The 26,393-nt window shown below is 38.6% G+C and overlaps 1 protein-coding gene across 4 annotated transcripts in view; it reads right to left on the reverse strand.

Moving 5' to 3' along the window:
* The window catches only part of Cox11 (Cytochrome c oxidase copper chaperone COX11), a 266,522-nt gene that overhangs the window by 164,842 nt on the left and 75,287 nt on the right, over positions 1-26,393 (reverse strand). For all 4 annotated transcript variants that reach the window (XM_090377851.1, XM_090377850.1, XM_090377849.1 and 1 more), the window contains 2 exons: positions 12,593-12,748; positions 5,732-5,857 (listed from right to left, as the gene is read on the reverse strand). In XM_090377851.1, coding sequence (XP_090233977.1) covers positions 5,732-5,857; positions 12,593-12,730 — 264 coding nt within the window. In that variant the 5' untranslated portion in view covers positions 12,731-12,748. The remainder of the gene's footprint in view (positions 1-5,731; positions 5,858-12,592; positions 12,749-26,393) is intronic.

The raw sequence follows: 26,393 nt of genomic DNA on the forward strand, positions 1-26,393 counted from the left end.
ACAGCCAAAGAGAATTCTTAGCACTAATTAGCCTTGACCAGGTAAAAGGCATTCAACAGCGTGGAACACAGCTACCTTTTTCAAACCTTGGAAAGCCTTTGGATATTGGCTCTACATCATCGGAACAATCCATCTGCTATACAAGGAAGTGAAACTGAACAACCAGCTCACCTGCCACTTTCTGTATTCCAGAGGGATAAAACAAGGCTGCCCACTCTCTGGACAACTCTACACAATTATAGAACCATTGTGTATATATATAGAATACATAGAACCATTCCTTAATAAAATTGCAACCAATATACAATCCCGACAAACGCTGCTACCAGAACCCCACCTAAAGATAACCTACTCAGCATACGCAGATGATGTCACAATTGCAATACGCCATGAGAGCGAATTTGAAGTCATTCTAAAGGCTTATGATCTCTATGCACAAGCATCAGGTGCAAAACTGAACCACTGTAAAACCAGCGGCCTGTGGGCTGGCAACTGGAAAACCAGAACCGACTCCCCCATCCAATGCACATGGTCCGGCAAGGGACAGAAATACCTAGGTGTGTACCTCGGCAATACCCTCCTTTTCTCCCAGAACTGGCCCGAATTACTGAGTCATTTCAACAAAGTACTCGGGAAATGGAGAAGCGTGTGTGCCGCATCTTTGCTGAGAGGGAGAGTGCTTGTGGTCAATCATATGATGGCAAACGTTCTCTGGCACACCTTCAAAATTTTCACTCCACCTATCCTGCTCCAAACTTAGCAAGACCACTTACTCACAGGGGTCAAGGGTTGGTCTCTCTTGATGACAAAATCACAGCATTTCGGATCACCTTTCTTCTTAAGACGTGCAAACAAAATACCCACATTCCAACGCTACGGATAAACTACTAGCAACCGTCACTAGAGGACTATCTCTTTCAACAATATCGAGAATGGATAAGGCACCAGCACCACTCAAACTACCGCCATTTTATAAAGATGCACTATACCGCTGGAAAAAGCTAAACCTTCACCATACTCTTGAAAGAACATCCCTTCCCGGAATACTTTCAGAACCTCTCTTCAACAATAAAAGAATAATAGGCCCTGCAAATAATGATATTCTCTTCTTTCCTATATGGAACGATTGATTTTTTTTTTTGATTTGGTAGTTGTTGGCGCATCGGCTTCTGTGGCCATATTGCACCTCCCAAGGTTTTTGCAGTACTTTGATCCAAGCCCGAGGCGGGAATCGAACCCGCGACCTTGGGGTTGCCGGGCAGGTGCTTTACCCACTCGGCTAGCCCGGTCGGCCCTATATGGAACTGGGGTGGAATAAGAACCATAGGCGACCTCCTGATACCAAGCCTTGAATGGAAAGGATCAGAAGACTTGCCCATTAAAACCATAAAACAGACGTCAAAAATCAGTGCTCAAACAAGCTCTTCCAGACATCACTAGAGCTAAAGGGATTGGAAATGTGACCAGATCCACACCTACACCAACCTTCGTCATCACATCACCAGAAGACATGGTACCTCTGTCTCCTGCACCCTCCAAAAAAGTCTATCAAGTAATCATGTCTCGTCATACAGCCACGATTTTCCCGTCATCCACCTGCCAAGCTGTCCCTGTACCCCTTTCCACCCACCACAAGCCACCATCCAACTTTCAGTGGAACCTTCCGTACAGGACTAAATGTTCTAAATTGGACGCAGACATCCAGTGGAGACTGTGGCACAACATCCTTCCCATCCTAGTCAAGCTACAATTCTTCGGGTTACGTGCTTCAAACTACTGCCTCTTCTGCGCCACTCCAGGTACTCCAGAACACACATACCTGGCGTGCCCTGTGAACAAGGAACTGGTAAAATACGCTTTGGATGCAGCAAAGCTTGCCTGCACCACGCCCACATTCCAGAGGACTACTGGTACCTGCTTCACTCTGAGCAGACAGCACACACCACGTGCAACTTCGTATTCATTGCGGCCAAGGCCGTAACGAATAGGAAGTTGCATGTGGAAGTTGCACATTTACAACTTCTACTTGAAGCACACAAGAAGCAGTGACGAAGTGCCTCCTGTCGACACATCGGTGAAGTGGAGCATGCGGAGGAAGTTGCAGAGGAGACTTCTACTCTAATTCCGCTGCAAAAGACCAGAAACTGTGGATCATCTTAACAATGAATGGAACAGCGGTGGTCACCTCTTCACCATCACCTTCAAACGTGTGAAATTTAATATGAGACTGATCCAATGCCAAGAAACTGTTTTTTCTTTAGTTCCTGAAATTGCAATGTTGAAACATTTGTACAGTAAACCCCCACTATTCGCGGGGGATTACGTTCCTGAGAAATGCCGCAAATACTGAAAACGCGAATACTGAGTTATGGTTCCCATAGTAATAAAGGGGTTCCGTTTCAAAGTATGAAATATATAAGAAAAACTATTCTAAAATTTTGTCATTGTACGCATTATATGTACCTTCATAATATGACTATGTACATAGACAGTACATAGTGAAATGCAAGCATAAGGCATTGAAATGAAAATAAGAAACAATTTAATATTGAATATAATATTTATTAAAATTTCAAACAGATCTTTCAATCCAGCGCCTTTGCTATAGCCAAAAAACTTATCCCGCCAGTGCTATCACCAGTTTCGCTAAAGTGTTGATAAAGGTGTTTTGCCTTTTCACGAATGATGAGTGAACTTAACGGAATTTTATTTTGAGTTCGGTCTTCTATCCACAGATTTAAAGCCTTTTCCATTTTTTCTAATTTAACATCACGAGTTACAGAGCAAATTTTTGAAGCAATTAGAGCATTTTCATGGACACTATGACGGATTTTTTTCTTCTGATTTCTTGATTGATCGTACCACTGACTTATTGATTTTATAATGTTTTGCCACTGACAAGACACTTTCACCATTAAAAATTTTGTCTAATAACTCAATTTTATTCGCTAATGTCATCACCTTCTTTCATCTTTTCACAATTCCCTTATTATTCGTAGCCATATTTTTGTAGGGGTTAGAAAAGAACTTGTCCCCAATAAAGTCACTTTCTTCCGTTAACACACTCGAAAAAGTCTGTTTACACTAACACACTGCAAAACGGTGGATTTTTCACTTTTGTAAGCATATCAATTTATAAATTCATTCAATTTATAAGCATATAAATTAAAAGCAAACCACTAAACCTTCCATGACAAGCGCATAGCACATACTGAACAAGGATTAGCGAGAAACATCCACGCCCGCAATTTTGTCACTCCTCTCCCCCACCCACTGAGCGCTGTCTTAACCGGGAAAAATGATTTTAGCCATGCCCATGTTTTTTTATGGCGGAAAATGTTCACGGTGATTTAAAATTCACATTTTTTTAGGTTTCATTTTATATTAAATCCACGACCACATATACGCGAAACCGCAAATACAGATACCGCGAATAGCGGGGTTTACTGTATTTCATTCTAAAAAGTTTCTTCATTTTTCCTTTTGTACATAGAATGTAAATAGTTTTTGTTGAAAATGTATCTACTCTTCACGTTTTAAATAAAAAAAAATGTCTGTCTCAGTCAGTCATCCGAAATATCCATCTGCTATACCAGGATGTCAAATTTGTTGAAAGTCAATAACCAGCTTACCCGCAACCTTCCTTACTCCAGAGGAATAAAACAAGGCTGCCCACTCTCTGGGCAACTGCACGCAATTGCCATTGAACCTTTCCTCAATAAAACTGCCACCAATCTACAATCCCGACGAACACTGCTACCAGAGCCTCACCTCAAAATAACCTACTCAGTACGCTTATGACGTCACAATTGTAATTCGCCACGATAGTGAGTTTGAAAACATCCAAAAGGCTCACAATCTCTATGCCCAACATCAGGTGCCACATTGAACCATTGTAAGACCAGCGGTCTCTGGGCTAGCAACTGGAAAAGCAGAACTGACTCCCCCAACCAATGCACATGGTCTAGCGAGGGACAGAAAAATCTAGGTGTGAATCTAGGCAATACTCTCCTTTTCTCCCAGAAGAACTGGCCCAAATTGCTGAGCCATTTCAACAGGATACTCAGGAAATGGAGAAGAGTGTGCACTACATCTTTGTTGAGAAGGAGAGTGCTTGTGGTCAACCAGCTGGTGGCAAGCGTTCTCTGGCACACCCTCAAAGTTCTCACTCCGCCTACTGACTTCCTCCACAAAATCTAAGCATCTACCCAAAGCTTCCTTTGGAACAAAACCAACTGGATGTCCTTCTCTAAACTATGCCAGTCTCTCACTCACAGGGGCCAGGGACTGGTCTCTCTTGAAGACAAAATCACAGCCTTCAGGATCACTTTTCTTCAAAAGACATTGCAAATGAAAAACTCATGTTCTGCCATCACTGTTGTTGAAACGTTTATATTTCTCTCTAAAAAGTTTTACTTTTGTACATAGAATGTAAATAGTTGTTGCTGAAAAAATGTATCTACTGTTCACGTTTAAATAAAACAATAATAAAAAAAATCTATCTATCTATCAATCCATCTATCCATCCTCAGTAATTTGTTTTTCAGGATGTCTCAATAGAAGCAGCACAAGAAACACTTTCATCTTTGCTTGAAGCTACTAATAATCTATTCATCTATTCCTCATTCCCACCAAGCTGGCAGTTTTCCAACCTGCACAAATATTCTTGTACCCTTTCGATTTAAGGATTGACAAGACTTTCATTACATACTCTAACCTATCGAGTCTGGACAGAATTGCAAACACTTTCAAATTTAATCCTGAATTTTTTCTACATTGCTCTAGGCCTGCTAAGTAAATCTTCAGATTTAGTATTCTTAATATTATTACTACCAATGGTTACAGCAATACCTTGGGGGTGGTTGTGCAGGCAGATATGAAGTTCTCTGAGCAGTGCAGACGGGCTGCAAGAGTAGCTCATGGAGTATTGTCAATGATATACAGGAATTTTTCCAGCAGGGACAAGGAGGTGATTATTCCATTGTATAAGGCAATGGTCAGGCCACACCTAGAGTACTGTATACAGGTCTGGAGGCCTCATTTCAAGAAGGATGTAGAGCTGCTGGAACGAGTACAGAGAAGGGCAACAAGATTAGTGAATGGAACAAAGGGGTGCTCTTACGAAGAAAGGCTTAAGTTTTGCAAATTACAGTGTCTGGAGACTAGGCACCAGCGAGGTGATCTGATAGAGGTGTATAAAGCCTTGAATGGTTTAAGCATGCTCAATGCTGATGGGATTCTTCCTCTAGCTCAGAAAAATCACCTGAGAGGGCATAAATTCAAATTGAGGAAAGACAGATGTAGGATAGACGTGTGGAAATTTGCCTTTAGCCAGCGGGTGGTTGGTTCGTGGAACAGACTTCCATCCCTTGTGGTGGAGGTTGATAGCCTAAATAAGTTTAAGGCTCAGCTGGACAGGTATTTTGAACGAACAGAGGGGTGAACTGGAAGTGTTTTTTTTTTTTTTTGTCTGATGCTGCATAAGCTTGCTTTCTTGCATCAAATGCCTCTACTAATGCTAATGCTACCTTTTGTGCCCTTTAAAAGATGACAGCTGGTCTAACATAATTTACTTTTGCCCTTGACAAACACACCTTAATCCTATTCCACATATCCATTTTACACAATATTTCTGACTCCCCCTGATAAGTTACCGACAGTAGCTACTTCATTTTGAAATGATTATACTAAAATTAATCTTGGTGAACAAGAAGAGTAGAACTGTACTTACCTGTATTTTATTAAAATATTGCCCAGCTTCATAGGGAACTATATTGTATGTAGCAATGCCATTAACAGGACTACTGGTGGGATTTTTAGCAGTATAAAATGCTAAAGCTGTTTCTCCAGGGCTTACCTAAAATACAAAGAATACATGATATTAAACTGGATTACCAGACTAGCAGACCTTTACCAGACCTTTCACAAGTGGAATATCATAAGTAAATATAAAATACTACAATACAACCTTGTATTGTAGTGCAATATAATTTCAGCAATAAAATTGCCTTAAAAATTTAAATTTAATAGTGCTATATACATAAATAGCAGTATTAAATATTATATTGTGAATATCTTGCAATCCATCAAAATAATAATAGTAATAGTAGCAGTGGCAAACGACGCAACAAAACACACATGCCGTGAAGGGTACTGTGTATGGCATGTGTGTTTTGTATGCAATAAAGAGTTCTTCTTCATATGGCACATTCTGAATTTTCGGAACTTCCATTTTTTTTTTTTAAGATTATGTATATAGCCTAAGTATTCAGGTGTAATTTATTATTTTTTATTAGACAATACAGTAGCTCTGATCCCTATAATCCCCATGCAGTCACCAGCATTAAGCCAAAACGTTAGCATGTACTGCTGGACTGGTCTAGCATGTAACATAATTGCCTAAGAAATAAAGGATGTGGTTTCAAATGCTGCATCCTGTGTGGGCATTTCAACTTTCCAAATTTTTTGATGTGAAAACATCTATAGCAGCACCTAACAATGGAATGTAATGGAAATGAAGTATGATTGTGACGTCTCAATCATACCTCCTTAGTTCTTCCATACTTTTGCAATTATGACATCAGCCTACATCAGTGTGCTGATGTAGTCTCGATGTCACAATCATACTTCCTGCAGTAGTTACTACAGGAATTATGACTGTGACATCATACTATTCTACAAATGTTTTTTGCTAATGTCTTCCAAGCCAAGGATGTGTTCACACAAAACATCTTTTGTGTGTATGGGGTAACACACGCTTTAATTAATTATTATTTTTTTTTAATTTGAGGTATAAATAGTGCAATATAATTTCAGCAATAAAACTGCCTTAAAAACTTAAATACTTTCAGCAATAAAACTGCCTTAAAAAATAAACAGCAGTATTAAATACTATGGTGCCTCCGTAGCCAGGTGGGAAGGAGCAGCACACGCTTCTTGATTAGAGCCCGTCACCACCAAATACAGAGGATGCAGAAAGGTCAGGGAATGACCACTGCATACCCCCGGAGCAATATGGCCTTAGTTGCTAATGCTCCTAAAACCCAAATAACAAACAAACAAACATTAAATACTATATTGTGAATATCTTGCAATCCATCAAAATAATAGTAGTAGTAGCAGTGGCAAACGATGCAAGAAAGCAAGCTTATATAGCATCAGCAAAAAAAAAAAAAAAAAAAAAAAAGGAAAAAACCCACACATTTCACCCATCCATACCCTCCAAGAATTTCTCTAGTTCTTCCTTAAATTTATTTAAACAATACACTTCCACAACAACAGATGAAAGCCTGTTCCAACAATCAACTACCCTCTGCTGAAAGCAAATTTCTGCACATAAATCCTACAACCATCCTTCAACTTGAATTTATGGGCCACTCGTGTGTGGTCTCTGCAAGAGGAAGAATTCCATTAACACTTAGCTTACTAAATCCATTCTAAGACTTTACCACTTTAACAACTCAATAAAATATCCCAGAAGGTGCCTAGTCTCCAGACGCCGCAATTTGCAGAAATTGAAGGCTTTCTGGGTAAGAGCATCCATTCCAGCAAATCTATAACAATTCCCAAAGTCTACTTATTACAAGGATCAGACCATTACCTAGAAAAAGTGAGGCCTCCAGACCTGTATACAGTACTCACAATGCAGCCTAACCATGGCTTTGTACAAGGGGGATAAACACCTCCTTATCCCTGCTAGCAAAGTTTCTGTATATCGTTGACAAAATCCCATGCTGTCCTCGCGGCATGTCTGCACTGCTCAGAGAATTTCATAGCTGACTGCACAATTATCCCAGATCATTTTCATTTTTCACTACCCCACAGATGATAAGCAACTCTGCAATTACTGCTACCCATATGTAGTAGTAGTACCTCGTATTTGTCAATGTTAAACTTCAATTGCCATTTCTCAGCCCATTAACATTTTTTCTAGATCTTGTAACAGCATACCATCATTACTGTCATTAACAACCCTGTCAACCTTTGTATCACCTGCAAACTTGGATATTAAGCCTGATATACTCTCATCAATATCATTTAATAAATATTGAAAACAACAATCGGACCAACACCGAAGAGTGTGCAACTCTACTAATAACATTAGTCCACACAGAGCATAGCCAACTGATAACCACTCTGTCTTCTCCCACTTAAAAATCCCTCTATCCATAGCGGTAACTCACCCTCAATGCCATATTGCTCCAATTTGTACAGCAATCGTTTATGTGCAATAGTATCAAAATCCTAACTGAAATCCAAGTATATATCAAAATTATTGTTTGCATCCAATTCTATGGTCAGATTCCAGATTGGTTAGACAAGACCACCCCTTAACAAATCCATGCTCTGACTGCAGCATTACTGAATTGCTGAAGTCAGAAGGGGGATCAAAAGCTGACATGAGCATTATTCGTGTCACCTTTTGATCTCCCTTTATGAATTGGGAATACATTCATACATCTCCAGTCCATACGAAACATCAATCCAAGAATACTCTCATAATTAAGGCAAATTAAGGCTTTGCTACCTCCCTTAGTATAATTGGATACATTCTATCTACCCTGACACACACCTTTTTTATGTTCAGCTTCAACAATTCCTCTTCCACTTTCCTTCCAGTTATCACAAAGTCATTTAGCATTAGTAGGGGTATATAATGCAAGCTTTGCAGCATCAGCAAAAAAAAACAAAAAAAAAAACTCCCATTTCACCCTTCCATTCGTTCCAAATTCCTGTCCAGCTCAGCCTTAAATTTATTTAGGCTATCAACTTCGACAAAAAGCTCCCCTTTAGAGGTTGATAAACTTCTGGCATCCCCTTCCTTAAAAATCCCTCATGTGTTAATGTATAGCATTAGCAAAGGCACATGATGCAAGAAAGCAAGCTTATATAACATCAGCTTATATAAAAAAAAAAAAAACCCTTATTTCACCCATCCACTCGCTCCAAATGTTTGTCAAGTTCTGCCTTGAATCTATTTAAGCTATCAACTTCTACAACGATAGATGGAAGTCTGTTCCACCAATCAACTACCCGCTGGCTAAAGGCAAACTTCCACACATCTATCCTACAACCGTCTTTCCTCTATTTGAATTTATGCCCTCTCAGGCAATTATTCTGAGCAGGAGGAAAAATCCTATCTGAATTGAGCATGCTCAAACCATTCAAGACTTTATACACCTCTATCAGATCACCTCGCAGGTGCCTAGTCTCCAGACACTGTAATTTGCAAAACTTAAGCCTTTCTTCGTAAGAGCAACCCTTTGTTCCATTCACTAATCTTGTTGCCCTTTTCTGTACTCGTTCCAACAGCTCTACATCGTTCTTAAAATGAGGGATCCTTCTCTGGAGGCCTCCAGACCTATAGGCAAAATACCTATTTAAATTGTCAGCGACCGAGCAGGTTCATCAAGAGTTAACACACTGATATCAAGTGACCCAGTGTGAATCAATCCCTTCCTTCTACTGTTAATATAAGTAAAGTAGTCTACTAATTTTCTCTTCATTCTTTGCCAAAAATTATATACTTCTGAGATATAGAGTTTGCTTCTGTTAGGGTCTATTGTGAAATTTGTGTTTTACCCTAAAAAACATTGTTAAATGTCTCCATTGGGGAATATCATCATGCTCACATTATATCCAAAACCATGGTATAAGTAGATGCAGTATATGGAGGTAGTATTAGTCATAATGGGGAAAAAATATACAATAAAAAAAAAAATTATGGCATTCTTTGTCTTGCTGAGACTACACACAATGAAGGGGCATAAATTCAACTTGAGGAAGATGGTTGCAGGATAGATGTGTGAAAGTTTGCCTTCAGCCAGTGGGTGGTTAATTCTTGGAACAGGCTTCCATCTGTTGTGAAGTGGATGATTTGAATAAATTCAATGAAGAACTAGACATTTTTGGAGGGAATAATAGATGGGAGAAGTGTGCAGTTTTTTTTTTTTGCTGATGCTATATAAGTTTGCTTTCTTGCATCATTTGCCACTAGTGCTACTAAAAACAAGAAACTCAATATTTGATTGATGGTGCTGTTTTATCATAATGTGCCTAACCTCAACACACTATTAGAAACCACATGGAAACTGCTCTGGGAAGTCATTCAGTTTTCTCCCTATAGCTTGGACTTGCAATTTATTTGGAAGAATGAAAAATGATCTGGAAAGACACTGATTCCACATGGACACAGAAGAAAAGGAAGCCATCAAGTAATAGTATTAAGAGCAACAAAAAGACTTTCAGGAGCAGGATAAAAACAATCTGGTGAAAAATGGCATAAGTTGCAGTTTATTTGTCCACTAGATTTTTTATTGGTGCATCTCTGTAGTGTGTCAAAGGGGAAAGTAGTAAATTTACAAGATGGGTATCAGAACCTTCTTTCAGATTTCCTACATAGAGAAAATGGTCTATATTAATCATATATAGGAAGGTGAAAATGTTTGACATTTGTTTTGTTATCCAAAAGCAAAAGAAGTGTAATTCTGACTATGAAATTATGTTCGCTTACGAAAATCACTCAAGATCTAATTGTTTAGAAAATCACTCTAGAGTGGTGACCCTTCATGAATTAAGGATCTCCAGATAAAGGAGCCACTAGGTGGCAGTGATGATAATCTACTGATGCAGAATTCATTTGAAGATATATCTGCCACCATCAAGGGTAAAGAAAAATTAGGAATTTGTCAGAGATTTGGCTTTCTCCAAAGTCAAGGCACAATTACTAGAATAACAGCTTCAGCAGTGAAATCTTTTTGAAAAGGGTATCAAGGTGTATTTTTATAGAAGAGGCAATCTAACATAATGACTTATTATTCCATGGATGGTACTTGGTTTTATTGCAATAATGTGCAGAAATTAATGAAAGAATTACATCTGGGGCATGTCCCCGAGCACTGGAGGCTTTTCACTGATTCATCCAAGGACAGTTTGAAAGAAGTTTTACTCCATAATGAAAATAAATATTCATCTATACTAACTGCATGGACCAATCCATGCAGTTCACATGAAGGAAATGTGAAAAATGGCCAAACTATTCAGAAACCACACCAGGCCAGAAAAATGCAGCACATCCTCCTTTGGTGAATAAGTCAAAAATCTATTTACCTCCACTGCACATCAAGCTAGGTTAGATAAAAATACTTGTGAAAGAGATGGACAAAAAAAAGAGAAGGATTTTCCTGTTTGAGGTAAAAGTTTCCTTGAATCAATGAGACCAATATAAAAGAGGGAATTTTTGTGGATCTTCATTATCAAACTGCTCTTGCAAGGTGAGGAATTCACTAAAAAATTAAATGCTACAGAAATGAGAGCCTAGAAGGCATTCAAAAACATCTCCCAAAGCTTTTTAGGCAATGAGAAATCACTAAATTATAGAAAAATTGTGAATGAGCTAATTTTACTGTACAGGGAATTGGGGTGCAACATGTTGTTAAAGCTTCATTTCCTACATTACCATTTAGATTTTTTTCTTGAAAGATTGGGCGCAGTCTACGATGAACACAATGAAAGGTTTCACCAAGATATTTCCTACCATCACCATGTCTTGTTGGAATCACTCCACATCTCATGTTGTAGCAGTTCCTTTAACCGGATCAGAGGATGCTGCATCAACCCCATCACTGAGGCAACCATCCTCCCAGCTGACAAACATTGGCACTCAGGGCATTCCCGAGTATTGCAACTACAACCACAAGCCTCCACTTCAGCTGGCTAATTGTTGCAAGCACCTGTAGCACACGATTCTTGCCTCGCATGACCACCATGGCATGGACATGATATTCTGTATTTTTACAATAATGGTAACTGTCACAACTGAAGAAGGATGCCTCCCATCCAAAAGCTCTGTGTTTATTACCTTTTGTTTTTTGTTCTAATCAGTTATTAAATGAATTTTAACCCAACCATTTATATTTTATTTTATTTTCCTGGTTTCCCAGTGACACTCTAGCAAGATATTTCTCGAATGGAAAGAAGGTACCAGAGAAAATGGAGTCCAAATAACATTAACAGACCATGTTTAGAATCTTGTACGGGAGACACCAATGGACGATTATAAAAGGAAAAATAAGTGTTTTGTTATCAGATAAATATTTTTGCAAATAGAATAAAGTTAACAGACCCATTATTCAATATTTTGTACTGTACATAACATTTTCTTAAAATATGTGAAATCTTTTTTACTATAAAATTAGATTTTGACTTTAATGCCTTCCTTAAAATTGATGGGTGTTTTGGCAATATGCTTACCAAAAAATGGAATTCTGCAATGTCAAATCTACAAGAATCAACCTAAATTTTAACAGGGGGGCTAAAAAAATGTGTTTTTGCCAACCAGTGCAATCAGCTACAATAAAATTTGCCAACATCACTGGAAAAAGCTGTTTAAAAAAAAAACAAAAAAAACCCTCTCTCAGCACTATATTATGAAAACATAAAAAGAAAAGTTTCTCCATACTACAAAACTAACAATTTATTTTTAGCTAAAATTAAAAATAAACTTTTAATCAATAAAAAAAGTAATTTTCCAAACATTCTATAAAAAAATTCTATTTAATATATTTTTTCCAAACTGATACTTTTAACAGACCTTGATTTTTCTCTGCTGTGGCTTAAAATTCCACTGGAGACTAGATACAGTATCTGCATTAAAATAAACTGTAATTATTCTGTATCCAATTTTCTTCATTTTCTCAACCTGTTCTCCATGAGCTTCTGCAATTGCCATACCACCTTTCCCAGTTGACTAAAATAACAAACAGCAAAATTTGAGAAAATCAAATGCCCTTGCTTTCCATGTGACATTCTATATACAAAGCAATTCAGTAAACTTCTTTAATTAAAATTTCAGTACGAATATACATCATGGAAGCTAAAATTAAACTTAAACCAGCATTGCTGATGACTATATTCCACAAGCAGGGAGTTGAAAATCTATGGCATGGAGGCAAAAATGGGACCACACTACAATATGACTTCTTTTATTTAAACCAACAAGGAGTTCACAAGAAATAAGGCAAAAAGGCATACCCATATTTCATCATAATTTCAGAATGAAACCCCTCTAATTACAGGTCACCAGATGTCCCTAGTTTTTGGCAGTCATCTTGAGAACTGACTAACTGTTCCTGAAATAGTCCTGATTTTTAGAATGTGCCTCTGGAAAAGCAAATTCACAAGAACTTCAAACAGTAATAATATTAACAATAGGGAAGCACATTAATTTTAATGTCTAAGTCTGCTGATGATAGAAAGGTTGAAAAAGTGACTAATGACAGGAATCAGGACTACAACAAGACCTGTAGAAAGCAAGACCCTACAACAAGACTGATAGAAACCAAGCAGATGAGCTGAAAGTGGCAATTGAATTTTATTGTTGATAAATGCAAGATACTGTATTTGGGTAGCCCCAGATAAAGTACCAACTGAATACTTTCTTTCCTCTGCTACTCAGAGTTGTGGAGAATGTTGTTCTCCACAACCAGTCCAACATGAAGTTCTCTGAGCAATGCAGACAGGCTACTAGGAGGTTCATGGAGTCACGAACTTTTCCAGAAATGACAAGAGGTGAATATCCCATTATATATGACAATGATTAGGCCACATCCTGAGTAACAGTATTTGTCATATAGTGCAAGGAAGCCACAGGCACTTTCTGCACTAGCAAAAAAAAAAAAAAAAAAAAAAAACACACAAAACACAAGTAGATAAGAAGAAAATGCAAATTATATGCTTCCCTCCTCACATAGGCAACTATCCAGTTGACCTTTGAATTTATTCAAACTGTTAGCCTCAACTACCTGTGAGGGCAACTTGATCTAGCAATCAACGACTCGCTGGGTAAAAAAAAATTTCCTACAATCTAATCTAAACCTCAACCCCTGTAATTTGAATTTATGACACCTAGTTCTGGAATTCTTTATAACATCCATTTAAAATACCAATGTCAATCATGGCTTGGATTATATTGTTTTCTTAATATCAGAGTTTTAGAGTTCAAAAACAGTTAGTTAAATAAAAATTTTAGCATTAAACAAACAAACAAAAAGCTTCGTTACTGCCACTCAGCCTTATCTGAAGAGAATATATCTTGACAATTTATAATCCATATATCTAAATCAAAGAAGTTTCCATTCCTTCTACGAGGAGGCTGGCTTCTACTATCTAGTAATAAGTTTGTCCACCTTCTAAACACACCACTTACATAGACATTAAAATACTTTTTAGTATTTTCTCTGTGAATGATAGAGGATACGTGGCGTAGTGATGGTTGTGTTAAGTGCTTATGGAATTGTGCTCCCTTTTTTGATGTATAAGTGTGGTTTAAAGAGTTGTTACGTTTATTAAATATATGACATGGACAGAGATAACATTAGCAAGTCATAGGATAAAATTTTATTGCAGGTGCTGAAGAGACATACAAGATATTGGTGTTTGAAGATTTTGTCTCTAATAATGACACATATATAGACCATAACCTCATAGGCTTACCATACAGGATTTTCCCTTGTGAAAATTCCCATAGACCTTACACAGATGTTGAAATAACATTACACAAAATGGAGACTTGATACTTTGTTGCCTTGGATATTTACTGGCTTGGATTAGCCACCTTTAGGGAGAAGCCATTAAATATTTATATGTGATCATATACTGTGGACATATTAGTGTTTTCTTACTTAGAATTCACATTTACATTTTGGTAAATGTCCCATAGGCTAATATGGGGCTAGTTTTGGGCTACTTTTAAAGAAACTTGAAGTGGTTATAGCTCTTAATTTTGGGGTTGAGGATCTTATATTTGAAAAAAGGAAACTTCTTGAAATTACTTATTTGGTGCATAATTTTGCGCCTCCTGTCCATTAGGGGCTGAGATCTGAAAACCCGCTTTAGGGAAATGTTTGTTATTTTGTTATTTGGTTTTTAGATGCATTAGCAACTAAGGCCATATTGCTCCGAGATATGCGGTGGTCATTCCATGACCTTTCCGCATCCTCCGTATTTGGTGGTGACGGGCTCGAACCCCAGTCTAATCAAGAAGCGTGTGCTACGCACTGCTGCTCCTTCCCACCTGGCTACGGAGGTGCCTCTTTAGGGAAATCTTCAACTCTAATGCAGGTGGGGAAAAAGTGTCTATATAGACATATATTGATAGATTGTGGGAATTAATTGGTTTTTGTTGTCTAGATTAGTTTTCTAAATAACATAATGTCAGAAGAAGACAGAGATATTACTTGGTCCCAGGAATTTGAAGCATATTCATCTTCTTCTGCAGCATATTCTTCCTCTCTGGATTTTGCAACAAGACAAGTGTCTATCAAGAATGAATCTTCTCGGACACCAGTAAGGAATAAATGTAAAAGGAAATCAAAGACCCATAAAACTATTATAATAAGGGAAAAACGACAAACCGAAACTTGATAAAACAAATATGGAAAAAATTATTACCTTGAATGAAGAAAATATGAACCACCCATCTCTTGTTAAAGTACTATGATTTTTAGCATTTCTCACCAACCATTGAAGTAAAAATGAAAACCAAGGAAAAGGAATTACCAGACGTGCTGTATGCAGCTCCCAGGTCGGAAGCTGCACACGGTCGTGTCACAGGTGAAAGACCCCATCTCACACGAAAATATAAGTGGGGTCGTATATAACATCAAGTGCCCGGAGTGTGGGGAATGTTATGTGGGGGAAACAAAACGGCACCTCAAAGATCGTCTGGGGGAGCACACAAATGTGATAAGAAATGCGGATTATGGTAAATCCACCGTAGCTAAACATTTTTGGGAGAAGCAACATCATATCTCCCCGGACGAAGCAGTCATCACTGATCGGGCGCATAGATTTTGGGACCGCAAGTGGCTCGAGAGCCTACGAATTAGTTCTATTGAGGATAGGATCTCTTCATATAAATAGAGACAGGGGTACACGCATTCATCCCCTCTTTGAGGTGTTAATCCTTGGAGAGGATGAACGTTTTTGCCTGGAACGCTCCCGAGCCACTTCCGGTTCCAACATGTTTTGTAAATTACAAAAGTTTTGCAAATTACAGTGTCTGGAGACTAGGCACCAGCGAGGTGATCTGATAGAGGTGTATAAAGCCTTGAATGGTTTGAGCATGCTCAATGCTGATGGGATTCTTCCTCTCGCTCAGAATAATCACCTGAGAGGGCATAAATTCAAATTGAGGAAAGACAGATGTAGGATAGACGTGCGGAAATTTGCCTTTAGCCAGCGGGTGGTTGGTTGGTGGAACAGACTGCCATGCCTTGTGGTGGAGGTTGATAGCCTAAATAAGTTTAAGGCTCAGCTGGACAGGTATTTTGAACGAACAGAGGGGTGAAGTGGAAGTGGGTTTTTTTTTTTTTTTTTTTTGGCTGATGCTGCATAAGCTTGCTTTCTTGCATTAAATGCCTCTACTAATGCTAATGCTAATGTACGGGAACAGTACACGTTTATGTGAGACGCACCATGAACTTGCTGGTATTTAATGAGGCACCGCAGAATAGAAGTGCACTGTTGAGGAAGAAGGCAGAAGCCTTTGAATTTTGCTAGCAGGGAAAAAGGAGGTGACTGTCCCTCTGTATAAGGAAGTGATATAAACAAAACTCATAGATAATACTTGATACTAAAAAATATATATAGCGTTATAACTGTGTTGGGATACAAGTTTAGGGTTATAATTTTGTACTGAAATTGAAATTTTATTGAAATTAAATCGAAATCATGACCCAGACCAGAGCAGCAAAGACAAAAGGCTCAAGCTAATGGGAGTGCTGTTGCTCAGAGGAGAACTGAGGGGGGGCAGTTGCCCTCTGAATCACAGCCTTTTAAAATGCACTGCTTGCATGATGTTTGTGGAGCAATTGGGTACGGGACATGATATTGCCATGGGGATGTCTTTGTGTGTGCACGATGTAAGGAGTGTAAGGGATATGATATTGCCAGGGGGGGGGGTGTCTTTGTGGTGCGCGATGTAAGGAGTTAAGGAAATCAGACGTCAACTCGTTGTTATGGGCCTATATGAGAGCTTGAAGGACAAGGTGGATGCCCTCGAAGGATCTAAATTGAGGGGCCCATCAAGCTCTCAGCTGCCACGTCAACGCCAGAGCTTGCACTTGGTTATCACGCTTGTTTGTTTGTTATTTGGTTTTTAGGAGCATTAGTAACTAAGGCCATATTGCTCCGGGATATGCGGTGGTCATTCCCCGACCTTTCTGCATCCTCCATATTTGGTGGTGATGGGCTCGAACCCCGGTCTAATCAAGAAGCATGTGTTACGCACTGCTGCTCCTTCCCACCTGGCTACGGAGACACCCTGGTCATCAGGCAACACAGCAGCAACCCCCAAGGCAGAATGCGCTGGTCCCACAAGAACTAGTAATTTTTGGTGACTCTATTTTCAGGAAAACGGGAAACATACTTTGTAAAAAGGACAGGTGGAACAGGACACGGGTATGTCTGCCAGGGGCAAAAGTTGATGATGTTGTAGAGCGGATATCATCTTTTAAGGGCACAAAAGGTGATATTGTTCTACACGTTGGCACTAATGATATTAAGAGTAGGAGACCGGTGGAATTACTTAACAAGTACAGGTCACTGTTGAAAAAAAGCCGTGAATTAAGGTTGAATTTTAAAGTGTCAGCAATTCTGCCTAGAAATGACAGGAGGGAATATATGATGAGAGCCTTGTCGATCAATTCAGCCCTGGAAAGATTATGCAATGCTCAAGGGGTAGAATTTTTTTCAGCCTGGTCTGTACTTGTTAACAGGAGAGACTGTTTCTACAGGGATGGGACCAACTGAAGATGTAACCAACAGCAAATTCAAAATGGGAAGCATTCAAAGAACTCATCTTGGAAGCTAGTAGGCTTTACATACCAACTAAGAAATATTGTTCAAGGTTTTGGCCTAAATGGATGTCTAATGAGATATATGACAGAGAAGAAAAATCATGGAATACATATAAATTAATGGGCGACATGGAAGCCTATGATAGATAAAAGTTGGTCTGTAACCAAATCACAAAGGAGATTAGGCAGGCAAAGGCAGATTATGAGAAATCCTTGCCAAAGGATGCAAAGAAAAACAAAAAACAGTTCTTTACCTATGTAAACTCTAGAAGGAAAGGGATGAATCAGATTGATCCACTGGATATTGATGGTTCAACAGTTGAGGATCCTGCTCTGGTGGCTAACAAACTAAACGAGTATTTTGCATCTACATTCACACATGAGGAGTTTTTCAGGAAGGGGAATGGCAGAGGTGAAGTAAACTCTGGCAGTGAGCTAGATGATTTTCTAATAACTGAGAGGAAAGTGGAGGAGAAATTGTTGAGGATAAACATAAAAAAGGCACCTGGGGTGGATGGGATCTATTCAGTTATATTAAAGGAGACAGCAAAGGAAGTAAGCAAACCATTAGCCGTAATTATTAGAGCTTCTTTGGACTCAGGGGAGGTACCCATAGATTGGAGATGTGCAAATGTGACCCCAATTCAGAAAGGAGGATCAAAGGCTGACACAAGTAATTATAGACCTGTGAGTTTAACTTCTATTCCAGGAAAATTAATGGAGGCACTGCACAATCATCTAGACAAAACTTCAGTTATAGCTCGGACACAGCATGGTTTTGTTAAGGGAAAGTCTTGCCTGACCAATTTGATTGTATACTATGATGCAGTCACAAAAGAACTGGATGCAGGGAATAACTTTGATATTATATATTTGGATCTTAGAAAGGCTTTTGATACTGTTGCACATGGAAGACTGCTGCACAAATTGGAGCAGTGTGGCATTGGAGGCAAACTGCTGCTATGGATAAAGGGATGGTTGAGGGGGAGAAGACAGAGAGTGGTAATCAATGGACACTGCTTCTGGACTAATGTTATTAGTGGAGTCCCTCATGGTTCTGTGTTGGGTCCATTATTGTTTTCTGTATTTATAAATGATATTGATGATGGTATATCAAGCTTAATGTCCAAGTTTGAAGACGATACAAAGGTTGGCAGGGTTGTCAAGGACACTACTGACACTATGCTGCTGCAACAGGATCTGGAAAGGTTGAGCAGATGGGCTGAGAGGTGGCAAATGAAGTTTAACATTGGCAAATGTAAAGTACTACATCATATGGGAAACAGCAACCCCAGAGCAACGTATCAACTCTGTGGTACTACACTGACAGTGGTAGAGAATGAAAAGGACCTGGGGGTAATTGTGCAGGCAGATATGAAGTTCTCTTAGCAGTGCAGATAGGCTGCAAGAGTAGCTCATGGTGTCTTGTCAATGATATACAGGAATTTTTCTAGCAGGGATAAAGAGGTGATTATTCCCTTGTATAAGGCAATGGTCAGGCCACACCTTGAGTACTGTATACAGGTTTGGAGGCCTCATTTCAAGAAGTATATAGAGCTGCTGGAACGAGTACAGAGAAGGGCAAGAAGATTAGTGAATGGAACAAAGGGTTGCTCTTACGAAGAAAGGCTTACGTTTTGCAAATTACAGTGTCTGGAGACTAGGCACAGGCGAGGTGATCTGATAGAGGTGTATAAAGCCTTGAATTGTTTGAGCATGCTCAATGCCAATTGGATTCTTCCTTTTGCTCAGAATAATCACCTGAGAGGACATAAATTCAGGTTGAGGAAAAACAGATGTAGGACAGATGTGCGGAAATTTGCCTTTAGCCAGCGGGCAGTTGGTTGGTGGAACAGACTTCCATCCCTTGTTGTGGAAGCTGATAGCCTAAATAAATTTAAGGGTCACCTGGACAGGTATTTCGAACGAACAGAGGGGTGAAATGGAAGTTTTTTTTTTTTTTTTTTGGTTTTTTTTTGGCTGATGCTGCATAAGCTTGCTTTCTTGCATCATATGCCTCTACTAATGTTAATGCTAAATATACAGTTCAAATAGGTTCTGCATGCTGGCAGTATAGCATTACTAGGGAAATCCTTCTGAATACCCCAATTATTTCACAACAGGTTGCATTATTATCTATCAAAAACATCACTTTAGTGTCTGGCTCTTACTTTTAGTGTCTGGCTCTTACTCTTACTATTCTTGGCTCTTACTATAATGGAGGGTCTTCAAGACATTACCTTCAGCAATAACCTTATAGTTTTGTGGATACCCCTCTAATCTGGGCCTGAAAAGTATGGGTCCTGCAAGAGGGCCACAGCAATATCTTCTTTCTTCATATAGTAAACTTCAAAGGCAACCTTTTTGCTATCTGAGCATTTAGCTGTAGAACCTTAAATCATAATTTATTTGCCTTGGCTGATCTCTGGGTAGTGCTTGCTTATAGTGCAACATAGTGCAAAAGTTTTCAGTGGTTACTGTTACTTGACTTTCATAATTTGTTCTAGTTACATATTTTTTTTGTATTAGGCTATTTAGAGGCTACCCTACTTCCTCGTAGTCTGTGGTGGGTGGGCAGGGTGAATCTCTTCTCGGCTAAATGGGTAAATTGACGGAGATGTGGCAGAGAGAAATCTTGATCCGAGTATTTCCGTGCCCTTGAGGTAGAAAACCCCTGGGACTACATCCCATTTAATTTGAAAGCAGAAAATTTAATTACCAAAAAATAGATTTCTTTGGTTAACTTTTAAAATCTCTTTAAGATTGAGTTTGGGATCGAAGGCTCCTTGCTCTTCCATACTAACAGAGTTGTAAATTTGTACATAGTTTACCAGTTATCACTGTTGATATTTGGTTTTCAAGTTGTATATAAATTTTATTTTATTTTATACACTGATTAATAATATCCTCAAGTGGAATGGATCCCTTATCAGAGGATTTGTTAATGGCTACCTCAGATGTGACAGAAGACGAGAGAGAAGAAATAGCCCAAGAACTAACAGAAATAGATGTATTCTCGGGGCGGAGTATATCAAGGACAACTTTGAAAGTGAGATCATCATCGCTTTCCAGTCTCAGTCAAGGGATTCAAGAAAAGGATTCCAAAAAGAAAATGGTAAAGCTAAAAAAGGAACAAATGACACAAATTCCGACAAAAGTGTGTAAAGGAAAGAAGGAAGTCTTGAGGGAAAATCTGAATACAAAGGATTTAAATTTGTTAAAGAAATTCGAAACAGATTAAAAACATATGTGGGATGTTCAAAGCAAAACACCTACTGCATCTATACGAATAATATTAGACATGTGGGATAAACTAGAGACCAAAACTCACAATGTTCGTATAAAAAATATATTATTAAAGGACAGACTTAAGAAGGAACAGATGGCAGTTCCAGAAACTTATTCATCCATAACAAAGAAAAGTGCAGCACAGGAGGATAAACCTTCGAAAGTGATGACCATCAAAGAAGCTAGTGGAAAGTACAGGAAAGTGAAGAAGTGAAATCTAGAATTCTTAAGGAGATAAGACCCATGTTGGCTACAGTAAAAGTAAAAAATATAAAGCCAGTAAGGGGCCGAGAGTTGAGATGGCGACCGATGACAATCACTAAAATAAATGGGTGTTCAAGATTACAGGAGATAGGACTTGTGTACTATGTTCCGAAACCGATAATACCAAGAATTGTGCCTTTGATGTGGAAAAAGGGATGTCCAAAGAAGAAATGGCAAAGGAGATTTGGACAGAGAACTTTAAAGACTTTAATATTAGTGAGAAAGATTGTAATAATGGCCTTGAATTTCCAACTGTTAACAAATCTAAGAGTACTTAAAAGGAAAATTGGGTCATTCAGGTGGCTCCTAAATTGTGGCAAATTATAAAGAATAAGAAGCATTTGCCAATAGATTACTCATCCTGCCGATATAAGGAAATATTTATAGTAATGCAATGTTACAAATGTATGATGTATTCCTCTCGGAGCCTTATAAGCCTCAATCACATCACCTCTGAGGTGCCTGATTGGCAAGCTCTGCAGCCTACATAATCTGAGTCTTTCCTCATACGTTCTTCTGCTGCTCTCACCATTCGAGTTGCCAGTCTTTGGACCCTTTCAAGAAACTCAGCATCCTTTTTCAGATGATGCCTCCATACTTCAACACAGTATTCCAAATGTGGTCTTACAATTGCCTTATACAGTGGGATTATTACCTCCCTATTTCTACAGGATAACATTCGATAAATCATCGGTAGGTCACTATGCACTTTCCTGGCTATCTGTTTACACTGTTCAGAAAACTTCATATCTGGACGTATTGTAACTCCCAGATCTTTTTCCTACTCCACTGTTTTTAATTCATGCCCATCAAGTGTATAATTTATTTGTGGGTTGCTATTCTCCGAGTATAAGACCTTGCATTTAGTACCATTAAAACATAGCTGCCATTTCTCTAACCATCTTTGAAGTCTATTCAAGTCATCCTGAAGCACTTGGCACTGATCATTAACAACTCTACCAATCTTAACTTCAACTGCAAATTTTGATATCTATTCTTCTATTTCTATCCCTTCGTCAATGTCATTTATGAAAATGAGAAACAATATTGGTCCCAGGTCTCATCCTTGAGGGACTCCACTCCTGACGTTACACCAATCTGAAGAATATCCACTGACCACAACCCTCTGCCCTGCAGAGGGCAAAGAATCTTACCGGTAATCCCAACCTGTTCAAGCTTATACAGTAATGTCTCACGAGGGATCAAGTCAAATACTTTGCTAAAATCCAAATAAACTATGTCGTAATTGTCCCCTAAATCCAGCTCATAATTAACTGTGTCAAAACAGCCTAACTAAGTTAGTTAAGCATGATTTACCCTTGACAAAGCCATGTTGTGTATCCTTCAGAATGCCATATCTATCTAAATGTTCCTGGATTGTACTCTTAATCACTGCCTCTAAAGTTTTTCCTACAACTGAAATCATACTAACTGGTCTGTAGTTACCAACTTCTCTCTTAGAGCCAGTTTTATGTATTGACAATACACTTGCATTCCCCCAATCCAAATGAATCTCTCCCGAGTCCAAAGATGCCTTCATAATTAATCTAAATGGTTCAATACACTCCCTTGTGCTCTCTCACTCTAAACTACAGGGTATATGCATCAACTCTAGGAGCCTTACAGGAACTCCCAGACTTACGTAAATTTGACTTTAAGTAAGTTTTTGCCAGCCGGTGCAAACTGAAAAAAATATGGAAATGTATTTTGCATCTGTAGGGATAAATGGAGGTATTGTGAAAATATCGTAATGTGAACCCCCAATAACACACTGTTTTTTTTCCTAATTCGTTCAAAGTCCTTAGAAGTTGAAAATTTCGCTATATTACTAAACTATTTATCTCTCTAAAAGGTCATATTTATAATGGAAATTCCACTACCCTTTTATTGTTATGAGAATCAATTTTGAACACCTTTGTGATATTTTTCTAAAACACATTTCTGGAGGTCACCACCATAAAACAATTCGCACTTTCCGGTTTATTGGGCTTTTCTGTTAGTGCAATCTATTATAAACGGGTAGTAAACTCGATCTTACTGCAATTCTGTGGGTTTTAACATTACAGTATTATGGTGAAATGAGTTCCCCTTCACTATCTTCAATAATATAAAAAACAAATTTTCAGAAACTTCTCTTCATTCCTATTTATTTCTTACAATGGTGAAGGGAAGGCGACCAACGAAAAGTGCAAGTGGTGGTAGTGCCAGGAAACAAAACAAAATTGATTTAAAAATTAAGATGAAAACGATTAAGAAGTACGAAGCAGGACAAAGTTTGTCATCTATTGTTTAAAGGACAGTGCCTGTGTAAAAGAACATGTCAAAGGATCAATGCACTTAAGATCAACAGTGATCACAAAACAGCATTCAGGTGCTATGTCGAAGATAGAACAGCTGTTAATAATATGGATGGAAAATCAGATTCAGAAGCTAGTGTCCCTGAGTCCAATGGCCATTCAAGCAAGAGCAACAAGTACTTATGAAGATATTAAGGATAAGTACTGCGAACCCCAACCCAAGTTTGTGGCAAGCAACGGCTGGTTTCCACGTTAAAGTCTGCAGCTGCAGAGAAATTTTGTGATGTGTTGGAAAAAATTATTGATGAAGGCAGCTATTCAACGCAACAAATTTTTAATGTTGACGAGACTGCTCTGTATTGGAAAAAAATGCAGGATCGAATATACATTGCCAAAGAGAAAAAGACAATGCCAGGTTTCAAGGCTTCAAAAGATAGGGCCACACTCTTGCTTGGAACTAATGCAGCGAGAGATTTCAGATTAAAACCACTGCTTCTGTATCATTCTGGAAATTGTCGTGCATTTAAGGGCATCAATAAAGCCAACCTACCCGTGCATTTCCGATCGAACCAGAGAGCATGGATAACAATATCTCTATTTTTATCTCTATTATGATTTAAATGCTGCTTCATTCCAGAGGTTAAAAAATATGTAAAGACAACGACGTTCCTTTCAAGATTTTGTTTCTATTAGATAATGCTCCTGGACACCCTATGCATCTAGATGATTTCGATTTAAACGCGAGAGTCATATTTCTACCGCCAAACACGACTTCACTCATCCAACCTATGGATCAGGGTGTTATTTCGAATTTAAAAGCATACTATTTATGCACAACATTTACTCAGGCATTGTCTGCAGTAGACAAGGAGAAAAATTTTACGTTAAGACACTTTTGGAAATCTTACAATATTTACCACGGCATCTTAAACATTAATAAGGCCTGGGCGGAAATTACTAAAAGTTGTTTAAATGGCGCGTGGAAGAAAATGTCCATGGCACATAAAAGGCTTCGAAGGATTTGAAAAAGACGAATCATATGAAGATTGTTTGTTTGTTTGTTATTTGATTTTTAGAAGCATTAGCAACTAAGGCCATATTGCTCCGGGAATATGCAGTGGTCATCCCATGACCTTTCCGCATCCTCCGTATTTGATGGTGATGGGCTCGAACCCTGGTCTAATCAAGAAATGTGTGCTACGCACTGCTGTTCCTTCCCACCTGGCTACAGAGGTGCCTCATATGAAGAGATTACAGATAAGACCGTACAGGTTGCAGAGCTACTTCAGTTAGAGGTCGATGCCAAAGACGTGGAGAAGTTAATAGAGAAAGAAGAAAGGGAATTATCTAACGAAGAACTTATTGACTTGCAACAACAGTAGTAAAAGAAGAAAATGCTGACAAAGCTCAAGATGAACCAAATGAGGAGCCAAGACATTTCATCACCAGAGAGATGGAAGTGGCATTTCATGTAATTGCATCGACAATGGCAAAGTTTGAGAAAATGGATCCTGACAGCGAATGATTCTTAAAAGTTAACAGAGGGGTGAATGATGTGCTTGCTTGCTACAAAGAAATCTATGATGAAAATAAAAAAACCACCGTCCAGTCATCTATTAATGTTCTTTCGTAGGGTTGAGCAGCCGACCCCTTCTAAATTTCCACAGCCCTGAGCCACATACTTATCAAGCTGAAGACATCGATTCTGGCAGCGATGCCCGAGAGATAAAACTTACTGACGTTATGCCCGTCTCTTCTTTTTTTGTAATTTTATAATTATGAAAATTTTTATAAATTGCACGCTTTTGTAATTTTTCCTGCACATGAGATAAAAAATTGAATATATACAATAAATAATTCTATTCACATGTTAGTCGAACATTTCTTTTTTGATTCAATCAATTCAGCGAGCACAGTTGCGAGTGCTGCACAAGCATGGGGGAAATTCTGACTTAAGTAAAATCCAACTTACATAGCGTTCCACCGATTGCAACTCTTACGTAAGTTGGGGAGTTACTGTACTTGCCTTTATGCTCAAGTGTTTTTCAAATGAACAAACAATTACAACATCACTAATTTCATACGGCTTAGACACACTCACACAGCCTCTTCTCAGCATGAAGGGTCTTTTGTCAGTAAAGACTGTTGCAAAGTACCTATTCAATTCATCCACATCAGCTGGGTCCTTAAGACTTTCCCACACCAATGCACAAGAGTCCAATCTGATTAGCTTTCTTCTTTGTTGTATTCACATACATTAAAAATTCCTTGTCCCCAATCTTTGCTCTCTTAGCCAATGCTTTCTCATATACAGCCTTGACCTCCCTGACCTTAACCGTGGTACTATTACAGATCAACTTGTACCTCTTTTAGCTTCAGTACTTTTCATCACTCTGACAGTGCTATCTTTTTCTGCTGTATTTGACCAGCTGGCTCAGCAATCATCAATTTCAGCATCCTCCTCCTACAATGTTTTCTTTACTTATATATGCATTCATGGCTTCTGTGAATTTTGCTTTAAAAGTATTCCATAATTCAAATGTATTTGCCATCCCTCTGCAATCCGGCCAATTCACATATGCCGTATAGTGCCTTAAACTGTCAAAGTTCCCTCTTCTGAAGTTAATACCCTTTACCTTTCCTATCTCTGAAATATCCTGCATCTTGTTTTCCAGGCTGCTCCTCA

The sequence above is a fragment of the Mastigoproctus giganteus genome, chromosome 7 (genome assembly GCF_048544385.1).
Source record: "Mastigoproctus giganteus isolate SK-2022 chromosome 7, ASM4854438v1, whole genome shotgun sequence".
In the NCBI taxonomy this organism is placed as follows: Eukaryota; Metazoa; Arthropoda; class Arachnida; order Uropygi; family Thelyphonidae; genus Mastigoproctus; species Mastigoproctus giganteus.